At 39.5% G+C, this 15,511-nt stretch overlaps 1 protein-coding gene across 3 annotated transcripts in view; it reads left to right on the top strand.

The window, feature by feature from the left end:
* The window catches only part of LOC150088279 (atrial natriuretic peptide receptor 1), a 1,689,763-nt gene that overhangs the window by 1,054,736 nt on the left and 619,516 nt on the right, over positions 1–15,511 (top strand). For all 3 annotated transcript variants that reach the window (XM_090369441.1, XM_090369442.1, XM_090369440.1), the window contains one exon: positions 12,873–12,996. In XM_090369441.1, the coding sequence (XP_090225567.1) occupies positions 12,873–12,996 (124 nt within the window). The remainder of the gene's footprint in view (positions 1–12,872; positions 12,997–15,511) is intronic.

Below are 15,511 nucleotides of genomic sequence, written 5' to 3'. Positions count from 1 at the left end.
AGGATCATCTAGACAAGACTGCAATTATAGTTGAGACAACATGGGTTGGTTGAGGGGAAATTCTGTCTGACCAATTTGAATGGATACTACGATGTGGACACAAAGGACGCAAAAATAATTTTGATATCGTAAACTTGAATTTCTGAAAAGTTTTTGAAACTGTTGCAGATAAAAGACTGCTGTACAAATTGGAGCAGTATTACATTAAATACAAGTTGATGCTAGGGATAAAGGGATAGCTGAATGGGAGAAGAGAGAGAAAGAGAGTGGTAATCAATAGACAATGCTCTTCTTGGATTAATGTTATTAGTGGTGTCCCTCAGGATTGATTGTTGGGCCCTTGTTATTTGCTGTATTTATCAATAATATTGATGAAGATATATCAAGTTTACAGTAAAGTTTACAATAAAGGTTATCAAGTTTACAATAAAGAGGTGAAGTTTTGCAGTATTGTTAATGACAGTAATGAGAGTAGGCGACTGAAATAGAATCTACAAAAGTTGGGCAGATGGGTAAGAAGTGGCAACTGAGGTTTAACATTGACAAATACAAAACACTGCACATGTTTATCAGTAATCCGCAGAGTAACGCACCAACTATGCGGTGCTGTACTCAGGAAAGTGGAGTATGAAAAAGACATAAGAGAAATTGTGAAGTCAGATATGTAGGTTAGGCAGGTTAGGCAGGCGAAGGCAGATTATGAGAAATCTTTGGCAAGGGATGCAAAGAAAAACAGCAAAGAGTTCTTTACTTATGTAAACTCTAGAAGGAAAGGGATGAAGCAGATTGGTCCACTGGATACTGAGGGTTCAACGGTTGAGGATCCTACTCAGGTGGCTAACAAACTAAACGAGTATTTTGCATCTACATTCACATATGAGGAGTTATTCAGGAAGGGAAATGCCAGAGGTGTATTCAACACCTGGCAGTAAACTAGAGAATCTTGTAATAACTGAGAGTAAAGTGGAGGAGAAATTGTTGAAGATAAATACAAGAAAGGCACCTGGGATGGATGGGATCTATCCAGTTATATTAAAGGAGGCAGCAAAGGAAGTAAGCATACCCTTAGCCATAATTATGAGAGCTTCCTTGGACTCAGGGGAAGTACCCATGGACTGGATATGTGCAAATGTGACCCCAATTCACAAAGGAGGATCAAAGGGCGACACAAGTAATTATAGACCTGTTAGTTTAACTTGTGTTCCTGGAAAATTATGGAGGCACTGGTTAAAGAAGCACTGCAGGATCATCTAGACAAGACTTCAGTTATAGCTCAGACACAGCATGGTTTTGTTAAGGGGAAGTCTTGCCTGACCAATCTGATTGGATACTATGATGCAGTCACAAAAGAGCTGGATGCAGAGAATAACTTTGATATTATATACTTGGATCTTAGAAAGGCTTTTGATGCTGTTGCACATGGAAGACTGCTGCACAACTTGGAGCAGTGTGGCATTGGAGGCAAATTGCTGCTATGGTTAAAGGGGTGGTTGAGGGGGAGAAGACATAGAGTGGTAATCAATGGACACTGCTCATCGTGGACTAATGTTATTAGTAAAGTCCCTCAGGGTTCAGTATTGGGTCCATTATTGTTTTCTGTATTTATAAATGATATTGATGATGGTATATCAAGATTAATGTCCAAGTTTGCAGACGATACGAAGGTTGGCAGGGTTGTCAAGGACACTACTGACACTACGCTACTGCAACAGGATCTGGAAAGGTTGAGCAGATGGGCTGAGAGGTGGCAAATGGGAAACAGCAACCCCAGAGCAACGTATCAACTCTGTGGTACTACACTGACAGTGGTTGAGAATGAAAGGGACCTGGGGGTGGTTGTGCAGGCAGATATGAAGTTTTCTGAGCAGTGCAGACGGGCTGCAAGAGTAGCTCATGGTGTATTGTCGATGATATATAGGAATTTTTCTAGCAGGGATAAGGAGGTTATTATTCCATTGTATAAGGCAATGGTCAGACCACACCTAGAGTACTGTATACAGGTCTGGAGGCCTCATTTCAAGAAGGATGTAGAGATGCTGGAATGAGTACAGAGAAGGGCAACAAGATTAGTGAATGGAACAAAGGGGTGCTCTTACGAAGAAAGGCTTAAGTTTTGCAAATTAGTGTCTGGAGACTAGGCACCGGCGAGGTGATCTGATAGAGGTGTATAAAGCCTTGAATGGTTTGAGCATGCTCAATGCTGATGGGATTCTTCCTCTTGCTCAGAATAATAACCTGAGAGGGCATAAATTCAAATTGAGAAAAGTCAGATATAGGGTAGACGTGAGGAAATTTGCCTTTAGTCAGCGGGTGGTTCGTTGGTGGAATAGACTTCCATCCCTTGTCGTGGAAGTTGATAGCCTAAATAAGTTTAATGCTCAGCTGGACAGGTATTTCGAACGAACAGAGGGGTGAAGTGGAAGTGGTTATTTTTTATTTATTTATTTATGTATATATATATTTTATTTTTTTTTTTTTTTGGGCTGATGCTGCATAAGCTTGCTTTCTTGCATCAAATGCCTCTACTAATGCTAATGCTAATGTAGTTTTCTGATCAGTGCAGGCAGGCTGCCAGAACAGCTCCTATGGTCTTGTCAAATGACATACAGGAATTTTACAAGCAGGAATAAGGAGGTGATTATCCCTTTGTATAAGGCCATACCTTGATATTTGCATACAGGTCTGGATGCTTCATTTTAGGAAGGACGTAGAGTTGCTAGAACGAGAACAGAGAAATGCAACGAGATTAGTGAATGGAACAAATGGTTGCTCTTTAAAAGAAAGGCATAGGTTCTGAAAATTACAGCATCTGGAAATTAGGCACTTGCAAGATGATCTGATTGAGGTATATAAAGCCTTGAATGGTTTGAGCAAGCTCAAATAGTGATGCGATTCTTTCTCTTTCTCAGATTATACACATGGCAGGCATAAATTCAAATTGAGGAAAGTCAGTTGCGGAAGAGATGTGCCGAAATTTGCCTTTAGCCAGCAGGTGGTTGATTGCTGGAAGAAACTTCCATCTGACATTGTGAAAGTTGATAGTTTAAATAAACTCAAGAAAGAACCAAACAAACTTTTGGAGCGAATGGATGGGTGAAGTGGGTAGTTTTTTTATTTTATTATTTTTTTTATTTTCGCTGTTGCTGGATAGCATACTTTCTTGCATCATATTCCTCTATTAATGCGAATGATAAATGAACAGTCTGTGCTAGTTCATTAGTAATTTCAAAAGCCTCAGCGACTTCACCAGCTGGTTCAGTTTGACTAGAAATTTAAAGCCACCTGCAGATATTATAGAATAGAATAGAATCTTTAATTGCAGCAATGATAGACATACAATTAGTCCCGTCACGGTATGGTGGTGCCAGGGGTTTACAAAACATATTTACAAGAGATAAATGAGAAAAACATAAGTTACATCAGATTATTAACAAAGCACAGTTTTACATTTTCAGTTCGACGAGGATACCCTTCCTGTATTTTTTATTATTGACCACTTCTTGGAGGTCCCTGTCGATGGCTTGCAGTGAGGGCAGCATTTGCTTTGGCAGGAATCTGTCGGTTAGTACTAGCCGGTTACGGTTTGCTAGCAGCTGTGCTGAAGACCGGAGATAAGGGGAGGAATGCGCCAAGAGCAGTGATTCCAGAAGTTCGGCTCTGTAATTTTACCGGTGGCCATCTTGATGGTGAACAGCAGCCTTCTTTCTCCGATGTAGGACCGGAGCCTGCGTAGTTGAAGAGCTTCTGCTAACTGCGTTGATCTGAGAGCTGGGGGAAGGTGGAGTTTGCTGTTGGCCCATTTTAGAAGCCAGAATTCGGCAGAGAATATTCTTTTAATGTTGGATTCGGCGGCCGAGGCCCATATCTCTGAAGCATACAGTATTGTCGGGTAAAGGATTGATACGATGTATCTTTTTACTAGTTGTGGGTCGGTGGTGTGGAGCAGCTGTTGTTTGGCGACCATTAACATTAAGATCAAGAAAAAATTATCACACTGTGAGGAAAGCTTGATTGGAGAGAGTAAAATTTCAAAGAGAGGAAGTCAAAGAGGTCCCGCAGATTAGTAGATTTGGGAAAACGATAGAGGCAACAGATCAATTTCACAGAATGTTGTAGAGAGATTTTAAGCCAGAGAAAATTGAAAAAAGGAGATTCAAAATCACTAAGTCTCTGAGGGAAATACCTGAATGGACATATGCACAAATACCCCCTTTGAAGCGAAAGGAATCATACAGTGAATAATTCGGATAACTGAGAGTCGTACTTGAATCAATCGAATCCTGAGATTTTTTTCGGACAATGTACATATGGTTTGACAGAATGTACCTGGAAATGGAGATCACTGAGATTACATATGATACCACATAATGACATACACATGGTTAAAATATAGCCCGCTCCTTCTTTGGCCCGCACTTGCAGGTAGAACAAACCTGTTTTTTAGAGACGGGATACATTTAAACAAAGGTGGAGCAAGAGGTTTTGCCAGTATTATTGAGGATACCTTAAAGGTTCAGGGAAATTGCTAGTTTGGGGGGGACAAGGGAAACATAGATACGCGATTATCTGACAGTTTTAGTCAAATTAACGCTCGCACATACCTCAAGGGTATTTGCTCGTTACCGCAACAGAACATATTAACAAGATGTTCTGAGGGTAGAAAACTTTCAAATGAGTGGGTAGCAAATGCCAGGGAAGCTAGCTTAAATAACTATAAGGGGTGTGTAAGGGTAGTTAACTATACAAGAACACTGTCTTAATTGTTTATACAATAATGTCAGAAGTGAAGTGGTGTCGATAAAATTAGTCAATTCGAACTACCTGTTAGGAAAAGTGACGATGTCATAACAGGGCTTACGGAAACGTGGTGCCACCCGGAGATAGGGGATGATGAGTTTCAGTACGGTATGTAAAATGTATTTAGTAAGGAGAGGGAAGATAAAAGGAGTGGAGGAGGGGTCATGCTTGTTATCGAAAGCAGCCCGAGCGCGACGAAACTTCCCTGGATTCACATATTTCGCATGCTAGTGTAGAATTTGTATGGTGTGAGATAGTTGGAAGAAAATTTATAATGAGAGTTGCAGTATTCTACAGGCCAGGTGATTGTGAAGTTTATGATGAGAGCTTCGACATGCAAATGGAATGGGCAAGTAAGCGTGAATGTCTTATTATGGGTGATTTTAATCTGCTTCTATTTGACTGGAGCAAATGGGAAGGAAACTCCACATGGGGGACAAAATTTTTAAATCAACTAGATGATTGCTATTTGTATCAACATGTCAGAGAAAGTACTAGGGACAAGAATACTCTAAGACCTCATCATCAGCCATCAACCAGATGCATCAGTACAGGACCGAGTAGCAGGAAGTGATCATGGGGTTCTACGGTGGACGATGAAGATAGAGGTAGCAGTAGTTCAAGGCAAAGGAATGGGTTATAATTTCAGGTTATAATTACGATGCCTTAAGGTGCTAATTAACTGGGTAGATATCCCACACAGAGCGTATACAGTTGGATTACGGTATACCTTTAAAACATTAATCAGAGAAGCCTTAAATGCTTACATACCACAAAAGAAAAAAAAAAAAAAATTCTCCACGAGGAGGAATCCAAGTTGGAGGAATAATGAAGTTGCCAAATTCTTTGAGCAGATAAAGACACCATGGAAAAATTACAGAAAAATAAAAAGTACTGAAGCCTATAACAGACAGCTACAAATTGATCTGTAATAGTGCCACAGAAAAGGCAGATTATGAGAAATCGCTGGCAAAGAGAGCAAAGAAGGGGATAAGGAATTCGTCGCATACTGTATATAAATGCAAAGAAGAGAAGGACAAACCGGATCGGACCCTTATGTAATGGGCATGTGATAGTATTAGATACCCCAGCTGAAGTTACAGATAAACTCAACTGTTACTTTGCATCGATATTTACAGAACAAAAACCCTTTACGTCAATGGGAAATTATGGGAGTGAGGTTGAAATAAATGTAATTAACGATGTTGAAATTTCACAGTTTATTTAATGAAAAAAAACTTTCGATCCTACAGGCCAGTAAGGCTCCTGGGGTTGTTGGCATTTACCATATGATCTTATGGGAGGCGGCATGTGAGCGCATTGACACATTGAGGCTAAATCTGAGAGCATCATTGGACTCAGGACAGATACCGCTGGATTGGAAAATTGCCAATGTATTGTATCTCGGGTTAGTAATCTCAATCTTATGGCAGAAGGCTGCGAGACAATTCTAGTTGATAAACAGGAGAAATTCTTGGCTTTCCAATCCTTTGCAACTGCAGTATTTCTTAGGAAGAAGACTCTTCTGCATCTCGAAGCCTTGAATTTGTAATAGTATGGTGTATGCCGAATTAGCTAGAATTCTGTGAAATCGTGGAAGCTCGAGTCTACTATATCCACTGCAACTCTTTGTGCTCAATTACCTAAAGTTCTGTCAAATCGTGGAGTCTTGAGTCTGCTATATCCACTGCAACTCTAGCTCCTTATGCTTGCATTTATGTTCTCGGCAATTCCTTGTGCTGGAATTTCTGCTCTCGGCAGCCCCTTGTGCTGGAATTTCTCTTCTCGGCAACTCCTGGCGCTGCTGGCTTTCCAACAGACTGTGAACAGATGCAGATCTTTCCAATGAAGTTTGGACTTTGTCTGAAATTTAATTATATGTATATTTTATTTTTTATGTAATTTGATTATTTTTCAGTTTGTACATATCAATAATTTTTGGTCATGGCAGGTTTTTTTTTCCTTCCTTGTACTTGGGCAAACAGGAGAGGGAGTATATAAGAGTACTGCTAAATTATCTGTAACTGACAGCGGGGTTACCATTGGTTGGCTGGAACCCCTTTAAGTAATAAATAAAAAAAAATACATAAGGGCAGTTCGAAGAGTGAAATTACCGGCCGTTTAGTCTAACTTCAGTAATAGGGAAAATCATGGAGACTATGATCAAGGGTGGAATTCAGGGTCGCTTAGATAAAAATGGAGTTCTGTAGGATACTGCTCATGGTTCTATAGAGGGAAAATCATGTTTAACTAATCTGGTTAGGTTTTTTTCTTTAACAGGGTCAATCAAGAGCTGGACTTTGGGAATAATTTCGAGGTTGTTTATTTGGATTTCAGCAAAGCATTTGACTAAGTCCCACATGAGCGGTTACTTTGTAAGCAGGAACAGGTTCGGATCACAGGGAAAATCTTAGATGGATCGCTGGATTGCTTCAAGGCAGGAGGTAGAGGGTTTTGATAAATGGTTATTCCTCAGATTGGGTTAATGTAAGAAGTGGGATTCCCAAAGGATCAGTATTAGAACCACTTGTTTTTGATTTTCATAAACGACATCGATGAAGGGATAAAGGGCGTGATATCTAAATTTGCAGATGATGTAAAGATTGGTTGGTAGAGTAGTTAATGATTGCCTCCAAGCACAGCTTCTTCAGAATGACCTATATAGACTTCAGGGATGGTCAGAAAAATGGCAGCTATGATCTAATTAGGCAAAGTGTAAGGTATTGTACCTGGGAACAGTAACCCCAAAATAACTTTCCTCCACTACCGGCCCTAGTTCCACACTTGGCAGTGTGGAACTAGGGCCGATAGTGGAGGAAAGGCACTTGGGTGTTAAGATACGGTCAGACATGATGTTCTCCGAGCATTGTAGACAGTTTGCAAGGAATGCCTATGGTGTCCTATCGATGATTTATCGAACAATCGCTATTAGAGATAAGGATATCATAATCCCATTATATAAGGCTATTGTAAGACCCAACTTGGAATACTGTGTTCAAGTCAAGGTTTCCCGCAGAAGAAATAAATATAATAGCATAATAGGAACAAAAAATACACAGTCTTGTATTAAAATTAGAAATCGTCCGATGTTTAAAAGTAATAATATTTTTGTCAGCAGACTAGATCCGAATACTACCTCCCAGCAGGTAGATCAGCTACTATTGGAGCTGGAAATTCCGGGTAGTGCTTTCAAGATAAAAACCAAACATCCGACTTACGCATCCTTCAGAATTGAACTAAAGGATTGTGACCTTCAAAAGTATCTAAATCCTGATATCTGGCCGAATGGTCAGTCATGCCATTTTATGGAACGGTTCTAGGTTCTGTCAACAACTTCAGTGAGGAGTTAACGTCTAACTCTCAATCTGTTGAGCTGTCTGCGTAGCTAGAGAATACCAGTCCGGGTTTGCATCGTAGTCCATGATTTATCCTTCCGCCTAGTACTTGCGAACATCCTTCTAACACCTATGTTAATCTCAACATTTTTCTTCAGAATGTAAGAAGCGTAAAAAATAAACTGTCTACCCTTATAGCACTTTTGGTTGAAGAAACTCATGACATAATTTGTTTAGTTGAAATATGGATGCAGGAACCTCTTCAGGATGTTTTTCTACGGCCGAAAAATCTCAACAACACTCCATACATGACATCTAGGATTAGTCGAAGAGATGGAGGATCAGCAATTATTTTAAAATCCAACATTAAAGTTATTAACACCTACAACTCCTGTTCTTACAACTTTGAAGGAATTTCTGTTCTGATCCAAGTTAAAGATTCACTACTTCAAATATATAATATTTATATTTCGCCTGGACCTACTGACTGATGATATCATTAACGAAGTAATAACCTGGATCATCACTGTTCATAAGTCTCAATCTAACATAATTATAATGGGTGACTTTAATCTCCCCCTGCCCAAATATAATTTACAAATGAAATTGCTGTCCGACTCCTTATTAGTTTTAGGAGCTAAAAATATCAACATCCCTGCTACAAGAGGTAATCAAGCGCTCGATCTAGTTTACTCCAATCTTCAACTTCAAGAAAAGCGTAGCAGTAATATTACATTTAGATCTGACCACAAAAGCATAGAACTGCAAGCAACAATTTGCTGAGGGAATCCTCGCCCCCCCCCTCTCTGGAAAGCACTAAAAGAATATCATCAATTAAATTCCTTCAGAAAGAAAAGTTTTTGCAGCTCTTAAAATACTATCCATGGGATTCTCTTAAAAATATACCCATTCAGGACGCCACGTTTCTACTAATAAAATGGTTAAAATCAATTAAAAACAGAGTCAGCATCCAAACTTGTAAGACTTTCTTCTCAATCCAAACCGTGGTTCAAATTTCATCTAAAACTATTCTTTAAAAGGAAAGAAAAATGCCACAGGCAGTGGAAGAAGTACGGCACTTCATCAACATACATAAAGTATAAAAAGAGCAGAGCATTGTTTCAGCTCAAAAAAATTCAGGCGTACAAAAATTACTTAACCTTCAGACTCAAGCATAATAAAAGAGCACTTTCTTCAAAAACAAGAGCTACCTTGCAGCATGACCAGACTTTGGAATGGATAAAATTCAATATGGAAACATGCAATTTTGACATCTGCAATGAAGATATGCAAAACAGATTTAAAGAATTCGATTCTTATAAACACACAAACAGCGTTCAACATGAAATGCTTCCTAGTCAAGCTCAGCTAATCAACCAACTTGTAAACAAGAATACAGTTCAGAAAATTATTAACAAATTACGAATTGATAGTAGTGAAGGCCCTGACGGCATCCCTAGTTTTATTATTAAAATGTCCAGTGCATTCATCATTGATTCTTTAGCTCATATTATTTCCAGTTGCATCTCCCAGCCATTCCTTCCGAGACTATGGAAGACTTTTAGAATTACCCTGATTCCAAAGTAGGCTAGTAGTAATAACCATATAAGCTATCGTCCAATTCCTGTATCGTCAATAATCGCTAAAATTATTGATAAGATCATGCTGCCATATCTTCAGGATGCGATCTTCGCTAATGCACCCGACAACATGCATTTTGGTCCTACAGGGCGCTCTACAACAACAAGCTTAGCTGACACCATTGTGCGCATCCAAACTGCGTTTCAGGACAAAGCACAATGCGATGTCTTTTACTTAGACATCAAAGGCGCTTTCGACAACATTGATCACAAGAAAGCCATTGAAATACTGAAAAATTATTTCCTCATTGACACAATGGTTATATCCTATCTTCAGTACAGCCTAAATCATACAAATCTCTTCTTCCCCACTAATACTGATAATATTCTCGTCACAACCACAACAACAGGCATTCCTCAAGGAGGTGTTCTCTCCAGTGTTATATGTTCAGCATATCTACAACCACTTCTACAAGAAATTCCAAATCTGCTGGCTTATGCCGATGATTTAAAGTTGTTTATTCCCAAATCCTGTGATGAAGTTTCCAAGCCATGATGCGAATTTACTGATGTGCAGAATCATCAAGTATCTGAAGAATCTCAATCTGACTATAAATACAAACAAATCTGCTCAAGTAACTTATTCCTTACAGAAACAACCAACCCACATAGAAATTAAAATTACATATGCTTCAATTCCCAACTTATATGCTCACAAAGACCTAGGAGTTGTTTTCGACAAAAATTTTCCTTTAATTCTCACTATGTATATGTTGCCAAAAAAATTAAAAAATCAAAATAGCTGATCAAGCAAGAAACAGCGGCGATTCAAGATAGAAAAACAGTCATAAACCATGATCAGAGATGCATTTTTCCCATTCTGTCCTATGCCTCCGAAATCTGGTCTGGTGCTCCTCAAGTTACCGTAAAAAAATTCCTTGCTCTGGAGTATTGGGTTCTTAGATGGCTGAACAATAAACTTCGTTTTCCCCGTACAATATCCAGGCAACAGCTTTATAAAAACTTAAAAACAAAGCCTCTGCTACAGATGATCGACGAGTCTGGAGTCATGCTTCTTGCAAAGTTAATTACCTCTGAAACCAATTCACCAAACCTAGCCAGCATAATAACTCCCACCAACAGAGAAAACTCAAGAAACCAACAACAATTCAAATCCAAACTCTCCAGACTAAAACAAATGGACAGGATGTTCCCCAATGCATCCCTTCACCTCATAAATTATCACAACATTGATTGTAAGAGATTGCTCAACTGTGAAGCCTACAGGAGTCTCATTTCCAAACAAATTATGAGAAATACAAACAACTGCCTGCCTGCCTGCAACCCAGTAACTACATCCGAGAGCCAAATGTGTTGTTCTGCAATATATATAATTTTGATATATATATGTCTCCTTTGTATACTGAATTTATGCCCTAGCCTAGTGCTGTGGGCTTGCTGTAGTTGCAATAAATGAAAATTTATTATTATTAAGTATGGAGACCGCATCTAAAGAAAGACATTGTTCTTCTTAAAAGGGTCCAAAGACGGGTAATTCGCCTGATCAGATCAACAAAAGGCGTCCATATGAGTTGTCAGGATGTACCCTACCCCTCTTAGAAGTTCTGAAACGTTTAACTGAAACACCCTGTATAGATATTTCTGAAGTTAGCCTAAGGTTGTGCTATTTCACAATGGAAATATGCTGCCTTCAATATCTCTGGCATATGTCGTGCACATAGTCTGCGCGCACAGTGGTATCGTCACCGTCCTCCCCACACCGGGTGGAAAAGGTCTGGGTTCGAATCCCGTCGATGACGCGAGGAACTTTAATGGGCTTTTTTCAGTCCGTGGCTGAGCTAGTTGGTCTCAGGCGTAGATAGCAAGGTTTTTCTCCCCAATAACTGGGGTTTTTTCGTCCAGCAAAACAGGCAAATCAACCATAGAACATACGTAATTTACAGACACAAATACGGGTTAATGTATTTAATTACGGGCAACCCTAAAATAATAATAATAATAATAATAATAATAATAATAATATGTCGTGCACAAAAAAAAGAGACTTACGCAAACACGGAGAACATTCTCTTAAGTATACGATATGGGAAATATGAGTGGCAGATATATGGTGATTTAAAGATAAGCGCCTTTTTATTAGGACTACAGAAGGGTTACACCGGAAAGCTGAATTCCACACCCTGGAAGTATTCTCCAAAGTAAATTGCAGTCAGACCGCGGAAGTATTCTCATCAGTAAGTTGTAGTCAAAAGATGAACACAGATCTGTTGCAAGTGTGTCATCTTCATAAACGTTGAAATATGTTTAGTTAGACTTTGACGTTTCCAATGGACTCGTCGAGTACACCGACTTAGGGCAGCCTTGAAAAGCTCAAAGCATGTACCACTTTCGCGCCAGGCCGAAACTGACCAGCCTCGAGGAAATAGGATACTCTGCACATGCGAAAGAGAGAGAACACCTCGACCGCCAGTGATGTTTGAGGGGTGATACTGTGTGCGAACCTCTCGCCAGATTAGCTGATGTCCAGAATCGCTGCTGAGACTGAATCTACTCTCATCAGTAAAGAGTACCTAAAGTAAAGATTTTGTGGCTGTAACCTTTAGAAATAGTGTTGGTCCTTAAGTTTTGCACACCAGCCAGCGTAAGAGAAATGGGAAATTCTCTAAGGTGTTCTCTAAGGAAATAATCTAAGGTAGATGATTTTCTGCTATAGTGCCAAACTGATACTTATATTTAATCGAGTCGTTCAGTGAATTTTTATCCTAAGATGGCAATTTTAATCATCTGTAAGCCACTTTCAAACTGCTGTGTTTTTCTGGTAATTTTTGTGAGGTGAGTAGTTTACAAAAAATAGACTACTGTCTGTAAACTACATACAGAGCAATATGGCCTTGTTCCCTGATGCTCCTAAAACTAACATCATGTTTTATCGTACTGTATATTCAGAATACAAATAGTAATTTGATTTCTTTTCATACGTATTTTTTTAAATAAATAAAATCTAAGTATAATGTAAAATTGTTTTCATCCTGTTAATTCCCGTCCTAACAGTTGTGGGATAACACTGTAGTGTATGTTATGAAAATTCTGTTATTTTGTGAAAATTCTACATCTGAAATGAAACCTTAACTCCTTTCAGGTCTGTTGCTAGCCAACTGATCCATGGCGAATCTGTTACGGCTGAAGCCTTCGATAGTGTTACAATTTATTTCAGCGATATTGTTGGATTTACTGCTCTCTCAGCACACAGTACACCTATGCAGGTAAAACTTGTATTTTTATTATTATTATTTTTTAAATTTCGTCCAAAACTAATTTTTCACATTCAGCGGACAATTGCTTATTCTCATTGAAAGTATTTTTATATTGCGATACAAAATTTGTATTCACTCTTATATACCTTTTTTTTTCTAGTTTTGTTGGTGACAAAAATACTGTATATCATATTGGGCCTGACATACGATGTAATTCTAAACTTCATGCGTTAAGAACAAAATTAAAACTTGCTTTGGAGATGCATGCAGTATTTCTTAGAAAAATAATTAGTGCTGATGCCTAAGTGTTGCAACCATCGCAGTTAGTATTTATTTGACACTAACTGCGATGGTTGCAACACTTAGGTTATTTTGTAAACCATTCTGCTGGTGTGTCTTACGATTTTGTCGCATTATTACATTAAAATATGTAGCATTCGTACAGAATTCAGATCAAATTGTTGTCGACATAGTCATTTTGAAGCAGAAGGAAACATTACATTTCTATAAACTTCAATGCAGTTCTAATTTAATTATGACCATTATTATTATTATTATTATTATTATTATTATTATTATTATTATTATTATTTCTCCCTGACTGAGGGATTCCACTCCGTGACGGGTACTGCTACAAAGTAGGCAGAGTGGTTGTAATGTTTGGTATTACCGTTGGTCGAGGAAATCTCTGACTATCCTGCAGGTGTTCAGGACTGCGACTTTCTGGAGTTCCTTGTAGGTGTTCTATGGGAGACCAATTGCTGCTAGGCTGCTATGTGGAGTCTTTGGTACCATACAGGTAGTTGACACGATGATCGGGATGGTTGAAACTTTTTGCATATGCTACATTTCCTTTTCCTCATGTCTCAGGTTGGTGTACTTCCTAATTTTTTTCCACATAGGTTTTCTGGACATTGCTAGTGTTGGGGACCGCTATGTCAATCAGATAGGTAGCCTTTTCCATCTTGCCCACAAGGATTATGTCCGGTCTGTTGTGTTATATCCGCCATAATAACGGAAATACCAGTTGACCACTTTCTTTGGTCAACTGGTATTTCCTTGCTAGCTTCTGATGTATTATCCTGGCTACCTGGTCGTGTCTATGAGTGTACTCAGTCTGCGTGATCACCTTGAATTCCGCGGTGATGTATTGGATAGTTTCTGGGACTAGGTGGCATTGTCACCCTGTGTCATCTGACATTCTGGGATCCTTTGCGAGGTATTTTCTATAGTTTCTGGTGTTGATTACCTGGTCTGGGATGGCCAGCATGAATCCTTCAGTCTTGGGGAAGAACGTCCCGCTTGTGAGTCATGCATTGGAAGCAGTGTTATCGATGCGATCTTGATAGAGGTCATTGTAGTGCCTGCCATGGAGTGACTTCTTTGCTCATCATTCTAACTTCATTTCTTGTACCGTCTGGGCGGGAGGGGGATCCTCGCTTGGGTTGAGTGGGGTATACCACTTATCTATCTTCCTTATGGCCCGGTGGAGTGGTGCTGTGTTGTTCTTGAAGTAATCCTTCAGTTTAACTATCGCTGTTTTCTGTTGCTCTATCAGTTCTATCAGGCCCCTTCCTCCCTCTTTCTGAGATATTGTTAGTCTCTCCACTGCTGACTTCAGATGGTTTTGGCGGCTCTTAGTCATCATTATCCTTGTCTTTCGCTTGATATCTAGCTAGGTATTAGTCCAATATATGACCCCGAAGGTGTTTGTTAATACTGGAGCTGCATAGGTGTTTATGGCTTTAACTGTGTTCCCTCCGTTCAATTCTGCTTTCAGCAGGCTTCTGAGTCTCTGATGATATTTTTCGGTCAGGCACTTCTTGATTTCCTTGTGCTCTAATTGCTGAACCTGCATTATCTCTAGGTATTTGTAGGTCTCTTCTTCTGCCATAGCTTCGATCTCTTTACCAGTCAGAAGCTGGTAGTTTCGGCCAATTATTTTTCCCTGGTGCAGTGTGTGGGTCTTGCATTTGTCTAGACTAAATTCCATCCCGATGTCCTTGCTGAATTCTTCGGTGATCCGGAGTAGTTGCTGGAGTTGCTTCTTGGTTGCCGCGTAGAACTTGATGTCATCCATGTACATCAGGTGGGTGAAGGTGTACAGGTTCTTCCTTCCTTCTTTGAGGTTATATCCATACTTGCTGTCGTTGAGATGATGGATAGCGGGTTGAGTGCTAGACAGAACCATAGTGGGTTCAGAGGATCTCCCTGAAAGATTCCTCTTCTAATGGGGATTGGCCTGGTTGTGATGTTCTCGACCTTAATGGTGGTACTCCATTTCACCACTGTTGCTCCTGGGAAGTTTGTCACTATCAGAATTACCTTGTAATTACCTTCAGGGTCTCTATTAGCCAGATATGAGGTACGGAGTCTAAGGCCTTGCGGTAATAGATGTAGGGCGTATATAGGTTGCGGTGCTTCTTGAAGGCTTGCTCCATAATTGCGGCATCTATGGTTAATTTCTCCTTGCATCCTTTGCTCCTCCGCTTGCATCCTTTCTGCTGTTCGGCCATTATGTTCT

Source organism: Mastigoproctus giganteus, chromosome 3 (assembly GCF_048544385.1).
Source record: "Mastigoproctus giganteus isolate SK-2022 chromosome 3, ASM4854438v1, whole genome shotgun sequence".
NCBI classification, from domain to species: domain Eukaryota; kingdom Metazoa; phylum Arthropoda; class Arachnida; order Uropygi; family Thelyphonidae; genus Mastigoproctus; species Mastigoproctus giganteus.
Note: the sequence above shows the minus strand (reverse complement) of the source record. Positions and strands in the feature narration are given on the sequence as shown.